We start from the raw sequence: 21,285 nt of genomic DNA, 5'->3' as shown, positions 1-21,285 counted from the left end.
CACATATTCAAGCAGTAGCGCCAATCCTTGGATTCGTGTATTGCGGTGTAATATACATAACATAGATCGTACATAGAGAGATATGTTTATCCTAATGAATGTCCACAATTTTATGAAAAAGATACATAATAATTAATGACAAAAAAAAGGCCATAAAATATTAGGTGTGTCAGAGAAAAACATTTTTATCATACATTACGTATAAAATTTGATATTGCAATCAATTATGAATATTAATTATGTTTCTATAATAAGGTGTTTATAATGTATGTACTCACGTTAAGTGTATAAAAGTGCGTGTTATAAAGTGTTATGAAATTTTTTTCATAAATTCACAGATTTTTAGAAATACATTTAAACAGTTATGAGTCTTATTAATTTTTAGGAGGCTGCCTGTTTGTACGAATAAAAATTGGTAAAATCGATAATTTCATATTAAAAATTCAGTAAAAATAATTAAACTTCGTATTAAAATTCAAGTATATTTTCTTAATTTTATATTTATGTAAAATATTATTGAAAAACTTAAGAAAAAAATGCATAGAAACATCTAGCCCCGTGAAATTTGTATCTGTGATCATCCACAAGCTATACGTTTTGCCTAACTGGCAATAGTAATCTATTGTGCCTGGCCGAAGATAAAAAGAACCATTTAAGCTAGTTTAGATTTTTTAAGTCTTTTTTTTTTCCACTTTATTGAAGAGCATTGCCAAAAAATTTTAAATAAGTGTGATGTATTCGTACAACTTCAGTGAAAATCATCGAGCAATCGTCATTGTAATAACATCAGAGGCAGCATCGAATATTAATATTATACTTATATAATATTAAATAATTAAAACTGATTAAATAATTGAATGATATCAATTTTTAAGAATATTTTAATTAACTATAAAAAACCATTTATTTTTCATCATACTTTAAATACAACATAGTTCCGATATTACACATCTGTAAGGCGTCCCGAGACGGCTCACATGTTTTTTATCCAAATAATCCTACTAATCCAAAAATACTTAACAAATATACAATAATTTTAAATAACTTGCACTAACTAAATCTATAATCATTGTAATTTAATACATTTACAGGTATTACCCGGCAATGTGAATACATATTTGCCGGTCAATCAAGAATTGGAGCTTCCATTTGTAGCGAGCCGAGTCCGTTTTGTACCATTTAGTCAACATCCAAGAACTGTATGTATGAGAGTGGAAATCTACGGTTGTCCATGGGAGCGTAAGTAGATTCAAGAATATTAATTTCACAAATGAAAATTTTTTTTTAATGCGAAACACAAAAATCGTCTTAGCATATTTCACAATAAAAAAATAATGACTGTAACCTTTTCACCTTTAGTCCGTTCGTAAATAATACACACGAATGAGTAGTAAATTAAATCTATATATTTATGTACATAAAGCCTTTGTATAAAGTCTGTGTCAACTGCATTCAACCAGACGTACTAAACGGCATTCATTAATAGTGAAACTTATGGCAATGCAGTTTAGTTAATGTTAGGTAAAAATAAAATAAATAAAATATTATAAAAAAATATCATCAAAAGATTCCGCATGTGTGTGTATGACTGTTAGTTATAGTGAATAATATCCGTAATCGTTTTCACTGTAACTCGCCACACAAAGTTGACTAATGGAGCCTTTTGAACGACAACGGACGTTCACATAATGGGATACAGTTCCGCCTTCTCAGACTCCTCTTCTCTTCCAACCCTCATGGCTGGTTCTTCACAAAAGATACCGTTTTCAACCTTAAATACAGATTACATAACATGGGTAGACTATATCGTCTCCGTTGACATTTTTTTTTATTATTCTTTTCTAATAAATAACTGGGTAGCCAATTATACTTTATTCACTAATTGGATGTTCTTCAAGTCGAAATAAATAAAACCACGAGGCAATGAAATATATACACTTTAACTAGTATCTTTTTACTGTTGTTTAATGTCATTTTGTGCACTCCTATCTTATTTGTTTAACAAAAGTAAAAAAAAATCGTAAACTGTAGAAAAATTAGTTTCTTTTAAGTAAATATCTATTTAACAATATTGTATTAAATTTAATTCTTCGTATATAGTACAAGAATTAGATCAGCTACATTGAATTAGTGATCATCCACATGCAGAGTCATTCCTTAACTTGTCCTTAAGAAATATCTTCAAAAATATTAGAGCTTATTATTATTTAAAAAAATAATGGTTCTTTGTTGAACTTCTTAACGAGAAAAATTAATTTTCTGCTACGAGTTGAAGCTATTTAAAGTTTAGAGTCAATCAGTAAAAATCCTACTTATTTTTAAAAGACGGCAAAGTCATCATGTCGTATATCGATAAAATGTACATACATCATGTCATGAACCGGTAGCACTTGCTCCAGATAAAAATGCCGTCTATTAAAAATAAGTAGGCTTTTTTCTAATTGTCCCTAAACTTAATCAGCTGTAACACGTTGAATGTAAAAAAACTTTCTTTCCAATTGAATGACTCTGATATAAAAAATATCGCAGTTGCCATTTGATAACCGAAAGGTTGTATAAGGGTATAAGGGATTGTAACAGAAAATCAATTTTTTGTGTCGAGCAGCTCTACAAAGAACCATTGTTGTTTAAAAATAAAATAACGATTAGCTCTAATATTTTCGAAATAGTTTGTAGGGCGTACTTAGGCCTGTATGTTTACATTTTTAATCACATTAAAATAATGTGATATGCGTAGTAGGTTTCTTTCAGTTTTCATCATTTTTAAAAACTCGTATCTTTAAACGTATAAAACTGTAAAAAAAAAAAAAATTAAAAGTTTTAACTTTTGTCAACTCAATTAAGATAATTATGAAGTATAAAATGAATACATTTTTTATGATAATTTTATCAATTATAATTATATTAAAAGTTTACTTCAGCATTTAAATCTAAAAAAAAAAACATAATTGATAATCAAATAGTTGATAAACATTCGATAAAAATCGCGAGAAGATCGTTGAAACAGTCAAAGTGTGTTGTTGTAATTGTCAATTAGTTCGTTAGATTTTTATACGTAATGGGAAAATTTCTCGCGCTTGTCGAGACAGTTTACATAATATTGTCACATTATAACGGCAGTGTTATTATATTGGCTTAGTGTCATAATGTTTAAATTGAAACGTCGTCTTCGCCAGTTGAACCCCCCGGCGGTGGGAAACATAGGGGCACGTGTGAGATAAACAGTGGCCGCTGCATTCGCCTTTGGTATATATTATTACTATTATTATTATTATTATTATTAAACGTACAAAGGCTAAGCGATTATTAGCGACCAAAGTCACGTACGACGTAAACTTTAGCCGCCACACTAATATTGTTCTTCTGTCGGCAATCTAACCGCAGCTCCCCCAGAGACATGGCGCACGCAACTCTCACGTCCATTACCACCGACACGGTATTTCATTTGCCGTGTTCGCCATCACATGGTGTGAATTCGAACAGCGAAAAAAAGATACATGCGCCACACCATTGTAAATAGAAGAATATGAACATCTAATAACTGCGGTACATGTTTAGATTTCCACAATAAAAGTTTCATCGTCAAATTTAACAACTTATGCTTATTTCGGTATTGATAACACATTGTTAATCCCAAATATTGAGAAATGTTATGTATTTTTACTTTAACAGTTTGTCATTGTAAAAGCATTTCCGACGTCATTGTAGTAGTTCTTTGCCCTACTGTATTATAGCCATGCGTATATTTTTCACAAAAAAATGTTTAACAATAAATACACATCATCACATGCATTCGAAAATACAAATTTATAATTGACTTAACAACGTTATAACTAATGTATTTTTCTTTTATTTTGGCGCATTTTACAATACACAATTTTTAAAACACAAAATATACGACGTATTAAATTTCTAAATAAATATGGAATTGTTTAAAGTAAACTCCAGTGAGATGTTTGTAAAACGAATCGATCAATAATTTTGTGAATAAGGCGATTTAAATAAAGAAAATATTGATACGGTTCTTCTCAAATTAACACTTTTTGTACACGGCTGAACATGAAAGGTTGCTGCTTTTTTAATAAATATTTACGCATTTAAAATGTTCAATGTAATGTCTAAACGAGTTCAAATTTTAGAATTGTTACCGAGTGATTTTAATATTTTAAACATAAATTAAACTGTATAAAAAATGACATCTTGATGTATTCGAAAAATTATATTGTTATGTTATTACGTTTTTGTTATCTTTTATAATATTTTATCGTATTGATCTGTAGGCGCATCATGTGAGTGCGAGATTAGTTGTGTGTGATGTACACTTACACGAAACTTACAAATACTTTCGCATGACTGATAAGATTTGAGTAATCATCAAACATTAATGAATTTTACTTCCTTCATATTCCCTTGATTTTTTACCCGTATACCTGAATATTAGAATTCGACCAGGATATTGGATTCCTCAGTACTACTTATGTGTCACTCTTTCNATGTACACTTACACGAAACTTACAAATACTTTCGCATGACTGATAAGATTTGAGTAATCATCAAATATTAATGAATTTTACTTCCTTCATATTCGCTTGATTTTTTACCCGTATACCTGAATATTAGAATTCGACCAGGATATTGGATTCCTCAGTACTACTTATGTGTCACTCTTTCCACTTGCCATTCACGCAACTTCAAAAGAGTTCAAATCGAATATATGTACTTAATGAGAGATTTTTAATTGTGAAATAAATATTTATCGAGTTTACAAATAATTTCAAAAATGTTGTTTGTCTTAATAGGAATAAACCTAATTGTTGATAAATAATAGTTACAAAATATATATATTTTCTTTTTCTTATTAAGTATTTTGCCTTTACAACAATTTTCGATTATCTAACAGTTCAACATATTTATTTCCAAAAAGCACTTTCAGGAATTCGTATAGTCATAGGAAACCTTTTATCCAATTAAATTGTAATCACTTTGTTCTCGATTTATGAAAAACTTTCCTTAAATAAATTTCAGTTTTACAAAATAATTTTATTATTAACTTTTTGATTTTCCTGTAAAGTTATTCTGTATTTTTTGTTTTTGACACAAAAATACATTTTAACCAGTTTAATTTCAACATAATTTTCAATTGCTGAAATTTTCTTGTTTTTAATACTGAATCGGTCTATAATAACATTTATTTTTATTTTAGCGTAATCCTATCCAGAATAGACAAGTTTATGTACTTGTATGTAAATACTATGTACACGAAGACTTACTAATTTATTTATTTTAGTTTATACATTGATAATACCAAAATGCTCAATCTTATTAAAACGTCTCTCGTGGTTAATTTTAATTCCGCTATTTCTATCGTCAAGTTAATGTTGCACTTAATCGCATTTAATGTAATAGATTATGAAAAGCCATGTACATCAAGTAAAGGGGAGTTTCATATAGAAAATTACGAGTCTCATAAAAGTAACTCGTTCCATGAATTTACTTTTACGTATTTGAGGAGAACATGATTTAGGCTCTGTAAAAACGGACAACTAAATATTAAGCGAGAGATTTCTTCTTTCTTATAGAATCTATAAACACATGCAAAATAGTATTATGCTGTCTAAATTTATGATACTCGAGAGATTTTTGACCAGCATACCAAAAGATCCTCGAGACGTGCTGCTTTGAATTAATGAAATATAAAGTAACATATAAGTATAAAGTAATCGTTTTACAAATTAAAATGAAGAATAATAGTACTTCATCATAGGTTCACGTTTATTTTCTTTTTACGAAAAATATTATATAATTCTGATTAAATAATTATTAGCAAATAAGTTTTTCATTATAGTTAACTTCTTCTATCTATGTTAATTAAACAATTGATTCTTTCCCATTACAACAACATTAAATACACTTCATAATCTTACATATTCATTAAACAAATATTTTATTTCACGAAAGTCTTATCGTTTCATAAACACAATCCAACAATTTTTTTATACTACTATTTAGAGAAACTTGATTTTTACCCATTTTTTAGTAGGAAAACGGTTTTTGAATAACTTGTCAAAAAAATAAAGTTGCACTATTCATTCATTGGATACAACAAAAAAACATAGTAAATATATTAAAAATATAAAAAGAAAATTAGTTTATTGATGAAAAAAGTTTAAATTTTAAAATAATATTAATAATATTTAATTAACAATTCAAGTTTATATCATTACAAACTAAAGCAATAAGACATTTATTGCTCTCAGTTATTAATCATCAATCCTTTAGGAATTTCAATAGCTTTTCATTTTCATGGTCACGTGAACTATTGTTAAAAGAATGTAGATTTTGTAATCTTTATATTTTTTAGCCTTAAAGAGAAAATAAAATACTTTTTTTAAATACATACAAAAGAATAGTTTTTCATAATGAAAAATTCAATTTTACTTTCCTTTATTATTTTTCTTTTATATGAATAAAGTTGTTTAATTGTTTGAAACTTAGGTAATATTTTATATTTCGTGATCAATGAAAAAAATAGCCATATTCCCTGTAAAATATTAATAGCGAAAAATAAATAAAGTGAATAAACAGTACTAAAGTGAACAATAGTGATTACTTTAGTGATAAATAAAATATTTTTAATGTATTCAGAGTATTCACTGTTTATTATTATTGCTACTTAACTAAAAATTATTATTGATTATTAAAGCAAATCTATTATACAACTTTAAACTTATTAACTTATAGATTAGTTATTACTGAGTTTTATGCGTTTTAAACAAGGTTTTCAAATATATAGTTTCATAGTATAATTAACGCTTGAAATAAGTTATGTCGTTTGTGAACATAGTTTTAGACTGAGTTGCCTAAAGCCGGTCAGGTGGCGTGGGAGCTAAATCTTAGACTTACACGGTTACTGAACACATGTACATGGCAACTTATCGCTTTAGAAAAGTTTGAAGATGATTAATTCGATGAGCTTACCGTCGTCACAGACAGTTGTACAGCTAAAGAAGTTTATTATAATAATAATCATTGTTAAACCATCCAATACTTGACAAACATTTTGAATTAACTAAAGTATTACTATACCAAACAATTAATTGACACACTTCTTAGAACTTTACCCTGTGAACTTTCTACGAGATCAGACAATCTGACGGGGAAAGACGATTAAAACATCAAACAATCAAAAAATTTATCATTTTTTGGGGAAAGCAACTCGTCAACTATAAACTTATAAAGTAAAAAAACTATATTTTAGATAAATAATAAGCAAAACTAATTGGTACTAACCCAAATTACCTCACACTTACAAACAATTTGTTTTTAAATTACCTTATATAAAAATTAAGAGCGAAAATCAAATTATTAAAAGATAAAACTAGAAACTATTTTTTTCATTAAAATTCGAAATCAGCAGATATTCAACTTTATTATGATGAAAAATTAAAAATGTAGAAATTATTAAATAAAATCAGTATTGTTGCTTGGTCTTTTAATAATACATTAATTTATCATTATCACCTAATTAGCTTAAAAATTGTACGGATAGTTTAATTCAGACTAATTAATTGAATTTCTCTATGTGACAATCATTACTCATTAGATATTACATCTGCGTACTGTAGTGTAAATCGGCTAAGGAAATGTTTGTGTCTCTCTTGTACCAAACTTGAGATTTGATCAGATTAAGTAATGTGGTTCAAGTATACCCAATCCTCTACCAGTGAGATATTAGACACTATTGAAACGTGCCATTTACAAATTCGAAATCAGTCGGATAAGTTTGTTTTACTTAATGTTCATCGAGAGGAAATCCGGAGCTTATGTTTTGCAATACAAAGTACTCTCTACATCCTACCTATTTAACTGTACAACAGTGAGGAAGAGAGTTTGAAATGAGACCGGGAAATGCTATTAAATGCACCAAACTTTCGTCTCCACTGACACTCCATTATGACTAAAAGTTTACCATCAATATGAATCGCAGGAACTTTTTTAGAAAAAAATATGCAAAAGTGTTTTTTTTTTTTACTTTAAAAACAAAAAACATCAACCAAACAAATTTTGTAATATTTATATTCACATGTACACTTTCAAAAGTATCAACTCTTACAACACACAGCATGATTCTTTTAAAGATAGCCACTCGATTTCTCTTAAAAATAATAAGTTTTTTGTAAGTATCATATACATTAGGGTGACCCTTAGCTACATGAGAGGTTTTTTTTTTTTTAATATTTGTTAGTGCCACCCCCTAGAATTATTCGAATACATGTAAAAATAAATTGTACGAAATTTGGAGACGATTGGTCAACTCTAAGACGTGCCCCAAGGGGGTTAAAAATAACCCCCAAGGGTGATTTTTTAGTTTTTTATGTCTATCTCAAAAACTTTAGCTTTTGCGAAAAAGTTTATTCGACCTTTTTTGTAGGTATACAATTTTTCTATAAAAAGTATATATAAAAAAATTTTCGAAAAGTTCTTATTTAGCCCTAAAAAAATAAAAACGTATATGTTCTATTCTTGCCGTTAAAACTGTTAATTTATAATTCGTTCATTATAAAAACATAAAAAAAATTCATTTAACCGTTGTTTTAAATTTAATTTTCTATACATTTTTAAATCGACATTTTTTCTATTATTTACTATTCAAAACCTACAATTTTTTTTAATTTTAATTTTAATTAAAAAAAATACATCAGAGTAAAATTAATACCGTCTCAGTTTACTGAGACTATTTAACTATTTACAAAGAAAAACGTACTAAAAAAATTTACTACAAATTTTAAATAATTTATCTTTTTTAAAATTCTTGGGATAATGTGTATTTATTGCAATTAGGAAAACAAAGCCGGTATTCTGTAACAATCTGTAATAGGTATTATTTTTGTGCTTCGACTTTTGTTAAAATATTATTATACTCTTCTATGAGTTTCACGCACCTCTCTGCCAAATCATTTATAACTTTTAAAATATTTACTATTATTTTTTCTCCGATATATTGACTGTTGTCTTTCCACAACAAAGGATTGATATTTAAAAAATCTGTTTCAATGTCTTACAAATCTTTCAAACAACTTCTTTGAATCAGTTGAAATAAAATCATCTATACTTTTATTTTTAAAATCATAAATTTCATTTACTCCTACTACTATACGTTTGTTTGTACATACATCTTCTTCCCGATTATTTAATGAGTTTACTATTATAATTTTAGTATCTTCACATAAATCATCATCAAAAAATGCCAATGCTGCTGATTGGGATACTAAGTACCATAAGTGACCCGAAATTTTTTTTTAAAACTACTTTAGAAATATCTTTATCTATTGGTTCATAATCAATTATATTTTTAATAAATTTTAAATCTAAATTTGTCGCTAATGCAACATTGGTGCACTTAAATCATTGTTTAATATATAAACTTGCAATAAAAATACATAATGAACGAATATTTAACTCTTTGATTGACAATTTAAATTGGCCCCGAAACAAAAAAATTTTTAAACAATAAATGGCCTTGGCCATCCAATGAGCATGATGGATTGGGCCAGAAATTTTAAAATAAATTCCAAGCAAATGTTAGGGCGTGATATTTTATACTTACCATGCAGACATCACATTTATGAAATTATATTGAAAAGTGTTTTTGAAGTAAAATTTAATACGTCAGATGACGTAAACCAGATGTTCCTATTTTCAATAAATTCCAAAAGTCTTGGCAAAATATAAATAAAACAAATTACTTCAGTGGAATAGAAGATACTGTTATTTTAGAAAAATTAAAAACAAAAAAGACGATATTTTGAAATTTAGTTTTGAACAATTAAAAAATACCAACCTCGAGATGACTATAAGGAACTTTTAGAATTGGTCATAATATTTTTTGGTGAAACGGCTTTACATAGAATTTATTTTAAAATTCCTAGCCCAATCCATTATGCTCGTTGGATGGCCAAGGCCATTTATTGTTTGAAAATTTTTTTTGTTTCGTGGCCAATTTGAATTGTCAATCAAAGAGTTAATTATTTAAATAATATTCGTTCATTATGTATTTTTATTACAAGTTTATATAGTTTCTAGTTGTATATAAATTTGTAAGTGAACATTATTTTAGCTTCAATGGTGAAACTGAGACGGTATTAATTTTACTCTGATGTATTTTTTTTAATTAAAATTAAAAAAAATTGTAGGTTTTGAATAGTAAATAATAGAAAAAATGTCGATTTAAAAATGTATAGAAAATTAAATTTAAAACAACGGTTAAATGAATTTTTTTTATGTTTTTATAATGAACGAATTATAAATTAACAGTTTTAACGGCAAGAATAGAACATATACGTTTTTATTTTTTTAGGGCTAAATAAGAACTTTTCGAAAATTTTTTTATATATACTTTTTATAGAAAAATTATATACCTACAAAAAAGGTCCAATAAACTTTTTCGCAAAAGCTAAAGTTTTTGAGATAGACATAAAAAACTAAAAAATCACCCTTGGGGAGTTATTTTTAACCCCCTTGGGGCACGTCTTAGAGTTGATCAATTGTCTCCAAATTTCGTTCTAATTTATTTTTACATGTATTCGAATAATTCTAGGGGGTGGCACTTTGTAATTTTTTAATTTTATAAATAAGGGACACCCTAATATACATGTATCTCTATTTATCATTTATTAAATCATGTTTAGGTCCACCCCTTATAATACATAAGGGTGTCAATTTTATTTTTTTTAATGGCAACATATATATTTAACTGTTTATAAAATAGAAAATTACTGGTCAATAGCAACTTAGTCAAATACTTTGGAAGTTATTAGCTTTTTAAAATATAGACTTGACGTGAAGCGAGGATTTTGCTATATTTATCATTATTCATTTCTTGGCCACTCTACTCCCCTCACCGAGTTACGAAATTGTGAATATCTTCTGAAGCACTAGTCCAAAATTTGTTGTTGACCAGTTATTTTCTTAATTAGATTTTTTCCTATTCTATTAGTTACATATGTAAGTTTCCTTTTAAAAAAATAATGTTGACACCCCTATATTACACAAGGGATGGACATTAAGAATATTTGATCACGAGTAAATTGATACATATGTAACTAACAAAGGCTAAAAAAATATTTTAAGTGAAACTGAGTGGTTAGCGTTAAAAAAACCACCTTATATATGTATATGTTTTAATTATTTTTTACATTTTTATATGAAAATAATTTATATTACAGAGAGTATAATCAATTACATGGCTCCAAGAGCTGATACCGAATTTGAAGATGTAAGTTATGACGGAGATCTTGGAAGAAATTATATGACTGGTGGATTAGGAATGTTAACAGACGGCTTGTATGGAGCTGATGACTTTTTACAATCCGATTTGCAACTCCATAAGTCACTAAGTAAGTAACCATTAATCCGATACAAAGTAAACTTTGGAAGAAAACATGCGATTGTCAAAGGTTTTTTTACTTAGTTATTATTATACCAGTTCTATGTTTCACTACTACTAATCTGAGAACACGGAAAACAGTATGAAAATCTTAGGATTTGGTTTTGGAATTCTAACAAAAATTATTTCGTGGTTTATTATAATAAATGACTGGTGTCTATTTAATGATCTCACAAATTGTTAATAGTAACCAACTTGGTATCCTAAATATTTTTTCGGTATTATGATTGTTAGTTAAAACTACAAACAGAAATCTTTTAAAGTTGTTAAAACTCGCAAATTTTTTTACATCTTTCGAAAATGTTAATATAATTATAAAAAAATTAATTATCAATAGAAACAAAAAACTTAAATTTACTCAAATTATCTTACATAATAATTATGAAAGATAAATTATTTGTTGTAGAATTCACATGGAAAAATAACAAAATTACACAAAAAAAAAATAACATCTCAAACTTAATAATGAAGTTTTTAATACATTTTTTTTTTATAAACATATGATTTCAATAATGTTTTTAATTAAAGTTATTTTTCACAAAAAATTATTAATGTTGAACTATAACCATCATATATTTCAATTAAAAATATATGCTAAGCTTAGCACTATTTTATACTTTTACGCATAATTGTATTTCAATTAATAATAAAATGGAAATAAACGTTTCAAATTATATTTAAAACAATTTCAACTTTATTTGAATCAAAGTAATCCAATAGTATAAGGGTCGAGCTCCACTTTAAAGTTAACAATTTATCTCCAGAAATTTTTCTCATGAACGAATCAGAATTTTTTTACAACAATGCCTGACTTTTCTATAACGGTATGGCAAAATCAATTCAAGTACTCTTTCTAAAACTGAGACTACAGCTAAAAACAATAAAACAAATTTAGCCCTTCAATCATTTATTTATATTACAGAACTTAATATTACGTTTATATATTTAATAATTTTCGTAACAAAACAAAATTTTCAATTAAAAGTATTTTACATTTAATATAATATTTGATTTGTAGGCGATTTTACAGACAAACCTGTTTTATTAAAAACATAGTTTTTATCATTATAATTGTAGCATTATTAGCAATTTTTAATAGCCATAATTGTATTTGAATTACAGGTAAAAGATGGGTCGGATGGTCAAACGATTCAACGGGTAATAGACTTGAATTGGTGTTTGAATGTAATGGATTCCGAATGTTCAAAGAAGTCAAAATACATACCAGTCATATACCTACCAGAGACGTAAAGGCAAGTATATAACATCAATAGCACGACACAATTTCATCTTTTGTGTCATTTATTTAATCTATATTTTTATTGACTCGTGTAAAATGCATACGCGAGCTTTTAATAAATTCAAATTACCCCGGAGACGTACTACTAAATAAAGTGCAACATAGATCATATTAATCAATCGAAAACAATAAAAATCTAAAATGTATTTTATATTATTGTAAAATGTACAATACTAGTTCAATTCAAAATGAAACAATTTTCACGTTAATGTTTTATGAGCGCTAAATTAGGTCATATACAATACTTTATTGTTTCGTGTCTCTTAAGAACAGAGTACTTAAAGTGAATGAGTTTGGGGTTTATAGAACCTTTATACCACATATCCAATACATTTTACATTTAAAGTCAATTAACCTTTTATCGGAGTATTTTAATGTATACACATTACAAATATAATCTCGTTGAACAGTAAACATTTCTAACCCACAAAGCGGTTCAATATAAAAGTATAAATAATAATGTGAGATCATAAACTGAGTTTTCTAGCTGTTTACAAAAAAAAAAACTTCTACACGCTATAGATTATCAAATTTATGTACTAAATGTAGACATAATTATTTAACTCCGTGTAAAATAAATACGTTAACATTCATGATAAATCCAAATATCTTACATTTTACACGCTTATCTAAATGAAAACTATAATGCATGTGACTCGAGATTGTTTTTTTAACGAGATACATTTTTTACGTCTTCTATCCAGGTGTTTAGTACGGCGTTGATTTACGTCAGCTTAGACGGCGACAAATGGCAAGAGTGGCCGATAAAGCTGAGCACTAAGACTGAAGCTATTAAGGACACCGCTGTGAACATAACCATCAATCTGAAGAATAGAGTAGGAAGGTATATCAAGATATGTCTTTATTTCTCTGCACGATGGATACTCATCAGCGAAGTTTCGTTCGAGTCCGGTAAGTTTAACAAATGTCGCGCGAGCTCGTTTAATTGAAATTTTCCAAGTACAAGTGTACTCGGAGTATCCCCCCCCCCAACCGCGTTATAAAAATAAAGATAACACTAAAACTAGTAGTATTCGACAATACTTAGTATTCACGAACTGGAAGTCTTCCAATTCGGGTTTCCTTTGTTGAAAACAAAAATCGTCTCTCGATCGACTAAGACTGCACGCAATCTGTGAAAATGTTAATTTATCTTTATTCGTTTGGTATTTAGTGAAGTAGATTATAATTCATAAGTAAAGTACCGATAGAAGAAATGGATAGGAGAATCCACGGAACCTAACTGAAACACTCTCGGGAACTTTTATTAAGTTTAAGTGAAAAACACTTTCGTTTATATGTGACGCGTGATATTTTACCACGCCGATATCTCTTTACTTGTACTAAACACACGTCTGCAAACTTCTAAAGTTCTATTGAAACGCCGAGAGAAACGTTGGGATTATTACAACTAGGTAATGATTGCTCTGTAGAAGGTATTTTTGCTGAAGGACTAAACTACTTTTACAAACCTTTACTGATTCCATATAAGCAACCGACAATAACAAATATTTACTCTTTTGATATTTCCATTGTTTTTAACAGAAAATCGGTGCCTACAGAAATACGTCTCGAATGAATGCAAGACTCTACTAAATATTGCATATATTTTTTAACCGACTACAACTAAAAAAAAATATCTTTATTTGATATTACATGTAAACTAAAGTTGCTATTGTTAGTAAACCCTAAAACATGTTGGCGTGAACGACGAATTTTGAAAAAAAATATATTAGTTTTTCTACTGCTGATGGTAATCACAAATCCCGTTTTATTTAAATCGAAAATAAAAAAATTCAAATCCGGTTTAAATGTTTTGTACTGTCGTAATATCGACGCCCGAAAAAACCTTCAAATTTCCGGTCGGTCGCTATCGAGATCGACATTATTATTACAATACATCTCTCATGAAAGAGCACATGTCATCACATCACTTATAGAACGATATCAGTACATATTACATTTACGTCCTCTATGTCTATTGCACACTTTCATTTCTTGTAGTCTTTGCTGTAGTCAAAATGTAATATGTACAATCTGAGAGGTATTTTACTTTAAAGATACTAGTGCGGTTTCCAGATGGGATCGAAACGTTCTCTATCAGATAGATTTTTTTGCCATTCAAAAAGTATTCTAGTGCAAACTAGATACGGTAAGTAAAATAAGTTTTGTCTTTAATAAATTATTCACAACTTGTTTGGATAGGTTAGATTTTAACGACTGCTGAGCTGTTTTATTATCATTGAGGGTCTAATCACAACAACACGAGCTGTCTACAATTATTTATAGGTACGCAGAACACTTTACGGTTACAGTGTTATTATTTTACGAGAACATTTAATTACTGTTATAGTAGAATATGTTTGCCACTGCTCATGTTAAAAACATTACTCAAAATTATTGATACTTACCGCAGTGGCTTCCAAGTTAACTAATATACTGTACGCCATAAAACTTTAGACGTCTCCTTATCCTTGAACATCATTACGCAAGTACTAAAGACACATTTTAATGATAAACGAGTATAATTCTCGCGAAACACTATACGCAAAATATTGCATTAAATGATTAATGTACTTGTACTTTTTCATAGAGAAGACATTACTGATGGTTGACATTTTTTTTGTACTTTTGGAAACCGAGGTTGTGGTGTGTTGTACAATAAATAATACCAAAAGATTATTTATTGCATTATAGTTGAATTATTTCTTCTATCCTAAATCCGATATTATAAACATTCCAAAAAGTATTATTATAGTTAAAAAGAACTTATAATATGACGACAATAGTAAATGGGAGATTCTTAGGGTGTTTTCGAATAAAAACGCCGAATATGTAATGATAACTTATTACGACATAAAAATGTGTCAAATCAACTCATACTTTCAAAGTATAAAACTAAATGGATCTTAGGGAAACCTGCAGTGTGTCAAGTCCTTAACAATTCAATTATAACCTATACGCGGGTTGGGTACTAGTACGTGTATATAAGTTTCTGGACTAATCACACTGAGAGTTAACCGAAATTTACTTTGTTTCAAACTTTCTGTTCATCAGTTAGATATTTTATGACGTTTAGTAAACAAAAGTATCATCAATATTGACCGTTGACATTTATGTAACTAATCAAAAATATTTTCTACCGAAAGAGGAAAAAAATCGAAAACTCGTTACTTTAGAGTAAACTTTTATACTTTTTTTCCGTCTCGGACGCGCCAGCACTAAAACGGAACACGTTTCTCGTTAATTAAGATATCCATTAGTCAATACTATTACTGCGCGAGACTTAAAAGTTTTCCTAATTATTTACTTTTTCCTTTGTCCCAGCAAAACTTGAAATTTATGTTTTCGCGAAACCAGGTGCGGCCAAACAACGAGCGTACTTTAAGCCCCAGTTTCCTTTAATGAGAACATTCCATTAACACGTGAATTCTTGTCCCCTTACACAATGACCACAGGGAGACCCAATAATTAAAGTTTACACCGTTGTGTAATACTCAGTGACGTAACGCAAAACGTAATATATTCCGACTAAACCGGTGTAGTATGCGTGCACATTACACGGTGGAACGGAATGTATATTTACGCGGACCAAAACTGCAGCGTTTTAATGGTGTGCATACTACAGATACTTAATGCAGATGTATTGTTGTTGCTGTAATTTCCAGAGTTGGTAGCGGCCAACATCACCGAGCAGCTGTTGTCGCAGTACTACATGCAAAAGGAAACCGGGTACGAGCTCCGGCAGAGCGGTGAATCCACACAGACCAGAAAAGAAGTTACCACTGGTAAAGACATTTTTTTTTTTTTTTCGCTTTTCGATTACAGTGCCCACTAACCGTGTCTTTATTTCATCATGTTTTCAACGGTCGCGGCGGCGGTACACAGCAAACGTAACGTATGGGGGTGAGCGGTAGTGGGCGTGTCTTCAAGACGATACGAGGGGATGCGTTTAATTTTAATAATATAAAAAGGGAAATAAATAAATACTCGAGTTGATTGCCTTTTGAGTTAATATTATTAGTACTGGGCGGTGGAGAACCATTTGAGTGTTTTCCTTTGTGTGGGTCGTCCGTCGGTTATGAAAATTCTACTGCTCTGGAATACATTATATTTAAACCCACGCACTGCAACGGTATTGTTTAAACGGGTTTTATTTTTATTATTATTATTTTCGTATTTTCGTATTTTTACCATTTTTTTTTTTTCCAACAAATTCATTAATAATTTCATATTTTTGTTCGTACGACCAACAGGTCCTAGCCCGGGCAACAGCACCCAGACGTATGTAGGTCTAATAACTGGTGCACTCGCCATGACTGTACTCCTAGTCGCTTGCGTGGCTGTAGTACTGGCGCTAAAACGAGGCCGGCAAAAGGTAGCTCTACTCCAGTTCAAGCAAGCCACTCTGGGTGCGCCCAAACAACAGTCGATTAACATGAAACACCTGAACATATCGAAAACAATGGGGTCGTCGTCACTGTACGGGCGCAACACAATAGTAGGCGGCAATCAAGTGAGCCACGAGTCCGAGGACAGTGACAACTCCTCTGTTTACCACGAACCCTACAAGCGGCTACCGTCCAAAAACTACGATTATGCTCCAACCACGTTTTTGTTTAAAAAAGAAATGGCCGCGATGACCACGAGCAAGAGTAGCGATTACACGGGTCAGTACAGTAAGAGCAAAAACACGTTTTATTTGTTTTTCGAAATAATTGTACAGACGACGAATTCACAATAGTTAAAAGGCCTCGTTGATTGTACAAACCCCGTCATATTTACGTATCCTCGAATTAATTTGCTTTATACGACAAAACGACGTCGTCGCATTTTCCAATTGTATACTCATTGTGATTTTGTCAATAAACATTACAAAGGGTTATAATAAACAATATTGGCACGTTCGTCCATTAATTCGTGTTTTCATTGTGTGTAGACTTCACGAGTGTTGGTAGTTTCGGTCAGGACGAAGTCAAATACTCGTCTCCGTCCATGTACACCCTCAACCAACCGCCTCCGCCTCCGAACTCGAAGCCTCCGCCGCTACTGCAGTCCGAGCAGCTCAACAAATCGCTTCCGGCCAATCTGCATAACTACTACGCCGCCATCGATATAATCAAAGTACGTAAACCGCAGTCATAACGTCGCCGCCGCAGTTTCGACAGCTGCGTCCGTTTGTCGTCGGTGACGTTTTTAACCCTTGGGTCGTGTTGTTGTTTTTTTAGACCGAACGAAAAGAGCAGCATTTTACTCCTGGCAAATTCACCAGCATGAAATTGCCCGAAGACAAACAGGACGAGTGCAGCCAAACGTCGTTGTACGAGGTGTCTAGGAGCAGGCTGCGAGTGATCGAAAAACTGGGCGAGGGCGTTTTCGGAATGGTAAGCGTACACATAATATTTTCATCCTCATCGCGCCAATCCGTCTTCGCCGAGAACGCGGCGTACGTGATTGGAATGCGTGGAGATATTTTATTAAACAACTGTCAATGCCATAGATCCACTTATGCGAAACGGACGGAATCCCTGAATACAATGCTACGTCGACATTCCATAAGAAACGAGTGATCGTCAAATCACTGCGGCGAGGTTGCGGGGAACAAAACAAGTAAAAAACAACTTTTCTTATCTAAACGCTAACTTGTTGCATTACTGTGAATTTTCCGCGCGGCCTAATCCCCCAAACCTATTATTCCGATCTGTGTACAATCTTTACGGTTGCAAGTCAACAGATACTTCGACCGTACGTTTTGCTTGCGCGTAACTTCACGACTGACCGAAATACCAAAAGTAAAACTACACTACCGTGTTTTAGACAAGAGGTGATGAGAGAAACGAAATGCTTGTACACCGTTCGGGATCCCAACGTCGCTCGAATCGTGGGCGTGTGCGGTCCCGACGAGCCATTGTGTATCATCCAAGAATACTGCGAATATGGAGATTTGCCGACTTTCCTAAAACTCCAAACCACCGAATCCACCGAAAGTCTTCCCACGATCAAGTCAGTATTCTTTGCACCGCACGTTCGTTTAACAAATGTATTTTATTCGTTTAAAACTTATCTTGTATAATTAGCTATGGCTGTTTGCTGTACTTTGCCACCCAAATCGCCTCGGGTATGAAGCACTTGGAAGGCAAAGGAATCGTTCATAGAGACTTGGCGGCAAGAAACTGTATGGTCGGCAAGAATTATTCATTAAAAATATCCGATCACGCTATTTACTGCAGTCAATTCGATGCCGATTACTATGTTAGTGACACTAAATCAAGATTACCAATTAGATGGATGTCCTGGGAAAGTTTACTATTGGTAAGATACAGTTCTGTTGGCATGAATTTTATTATTTTTTTTTTAATAATAAACATCGGTATAAAAATATCTTTTGAAATAGATTAGATCTTATTTAATATCGAGTAATATTTTCCCTGCTTTACTTTAGTCGGAATTCAAATACTTCGCATAAAGAACTTTTAACTGTTGTTTAAAACTGTTATTCGTTTGTAATTTTATTTCTCTTTTAATAAAACGGTTACTTCAATTAAATACAATTTTCTTTCTAAAGGCTAAAACTCGAAGAACACCGTTTATATTAATTGCGTTTTACATTGAATAGTGTAAAATGAAAACGTAATTAATATATTTTAACACATGGTCGTTACATTAATCTTATCGAACCCATTAACATTTGTAACGAACAATAAATTTAGACATTTATTGCGTACAAAACTGGGTATTAAGGCCTACTCTAAAAAATTGCTATAGTTTTACAAAGGTACTTGCGATTTCTGACACAGATATTTCAATTTTTTTGTGTTTAATTATTAACACTATTTCATACTTGGTTAATACAATAGGCAACAATTGTCAACTGTATAAATAATTGTAGTATTGTGTCTTTCCATTCGTCATGGTTTTGTAAAAATAATTGAGCGCGGAAAATCTTATTCCAAAAATATAAACCATTTCTTTTTGAAATAAATTAATCCGTACGCGATTAAATGATTCGATGGCATCTAATTTATCAATAGAGCAAATGATTAATGGCGGCCAAAGTTTTTTTACTCTAATTTCTATGCGCCCCCGTGGATTTATTTTTACAATTCCGCACATTAAAACAAGTTTGATTAATAGTGTTCACGTTGGCTTTCATACAACTTGTTGCTGATAGATAGTTTTGACGGGTGTTCGTTTTGAATGTTTTTTTTTTTTCCGTTTAGGGTAAATATACGTCGAAAAGTGACGTTTGGTCGTTTGCTGTCACGTTATGGGAGATATTGATGTTCTGCAGTGATCAGCCGTTAGCAGAGTTGACCAACGAACAAGTGGTAGAAAACACTAACCACATGTACTTGGCTAACGGCAAATATCGATACGCAGAACCACCTCCGAGCTGCCCGCGGGAGATGTACGAGCTAATGGCTGAGTGTTGGAAGCGAAACGATGCGGACCGACCGACGTTTTCCGAAATTCATTTGTTTCTGCAGCGTAAAAACCTGGGCTACGTCCCGGTGATATAGGACGGTATGTGAACGCGGATAAAAAAAGGTAATACACTTTACTCGGAGTACTATTGTTTCGCCTCTTCCGGACAAACGCCGTAACAAGAAATAATTGATGAGACGTCAAGACGCGCCCGGACACTGTCAGTGTATGGAACGCTTCTGATGAACATTAAAATTTCACGTTTGTATACCGTAGGGAAAGCTGTTTAAAAATTAAACGCTTGCTCCGTGTCAAATTGTACTTTCGAAAAATATTTTTTTACACCTATCTCCTATGATATTTAATATTGTTATATCGCCATACGAATCGCGACTTAACATTGTAAGGTATCCGTTTCTGTGCGATGTTCGTCTCTTTTTTTCTCTCTCTCTCTCTCTGACTTTACGTTTCTCGAATTTTGTTTCATTTCTCAGTAATATATTATACTTAGTCATAACGTTTTANCTCTTTCTATCTCTCTCTCTCTCTCTCTGACTTTACGTTTCTCGAATTTTGTTTCATTTCTCAGTAATATATTATACTTAGTCATAACGTTTTACTTTATACGCGCACTCACGAAATGTCTTCCAAATTCAAATCCATACTTTCCAGCACAATAAACATGCGTGCGAATAACTTACACGCTACGTTCGGTATTAAATTACTTTATGAAATGGAAAATGATTCTTCAAAGGGTTTTTCAATTTAACTCGAGTATTTTCTTTTAGTCAGTAAGGTTGTACATAACATTTAGGTAAATTGTTTATTTTTATTATACGTTAATTAACTCGAAATTAAAACGTCGTTTGTTTGTGTGTGTGTGTGTGTGCGTTCGTGTGTGTACATAACTTTGACTGTTGTATAAAAAGCGTCGCATTCTAAGTGACAAAATGTTCGCGTCGTACCAAATTGTTATTTGAAAATTAATAAACACGTCGAAAGTATGGTAATATGTAAAAAGAATAAATAGCTCTAATTTTTATTCAACCATAATAATGTTTCAATTGACTAGGTTTCGAACCGAGTTTATATGAAAAAAATAACTCTTTTAGAT

The 21,285-nt window shown here is 30.8% G+C and overlaps 1 protein-coding gene across 3 annotated transcripts in view; it reads left to right on the top strand.

Annotated features, from left to right (window-relative positions):
* The window catches only part of LOC126903529 (discoidin domain-containing receptor tyrosine kinase B-like), a 119,055-nt gene extending 98,366 nt beyond the window's left edge, over window positions 1–20,689 (top strand). For 2 of the 3 annotated variants that reach the window (XM_050681714.1, XM_050681713.1), the window contains 12 exons: window positions 1,092–1,239; window positions 11,226–11,396; window positions 12,569–12,699; window positions 13,451–13,658; window positions 16,415–16,534; window positions 17,003–17,425; window positions 17,686–17,870; window positions 17,975–18,130; window positions 18,247–18,356; window positions 18,564–18,749; window positions 18,824–19,058; window positions 19,967–20,689. In XM_050681714.1, the coding sequence (XP_050537671.1) occupies window positions 1,092–1,239; window positions 11,226–11,396; window positions 12,569–12,699; window positions 13,451–13,658; window positions 16,415–16,534; window positions 17,003–17,425; window positions 17,686–17,870; window positions 17,975–18,130; window positions 18,247–18,356; window positions 18,564–18,749; window positions 18,824–19,058; window positions 19,967–20,266 (2,373 nt within the window). In that variant the 3' untranslated portion in view covers window positions 20,267–20,689. The remainder of the gene's footprint in view (window positions 1–1,091; window positions 1,240–11,225; window positions 11,397–12,568; window positions 12,700–13,450; window positions 13,659–16,414; window positions 16,535–17,002; window positions 17,426–17,685; window positions 17,871–17,974; window positions 18,131–18,246; window positions 18,357–18,563; window positions 18,750–18,823; window positions 19,059–19,966) is intronic. The other variant, XM_050681715.1, reaches the window with a different exon arrangement.
* The last annotated feature ends 596 nt before the right edge of the window (window positions 20,690–21,285 follow it).

Source organism: Daktulosphaira vitifoliae, unplaced genomic scaffold (assembly GCF_025091365.1).
Source record: "Daktulosphaira vitifoliae isolate Bord-2020 unplaced genomic scaffold, ASM2509136v1 Scaffold_4, whole genome shotgun sequence".
Lineage (NCBI taxonomy): Eukaryota > Metazoa > Arthropoda > Insecta > Hemiptera > Phylloxeridae > Daktulosphaira > Daktulosphaira vitifoliae.
This window is presented reverse-complemented; position numbering and strand designations above follow the sequence as displayed.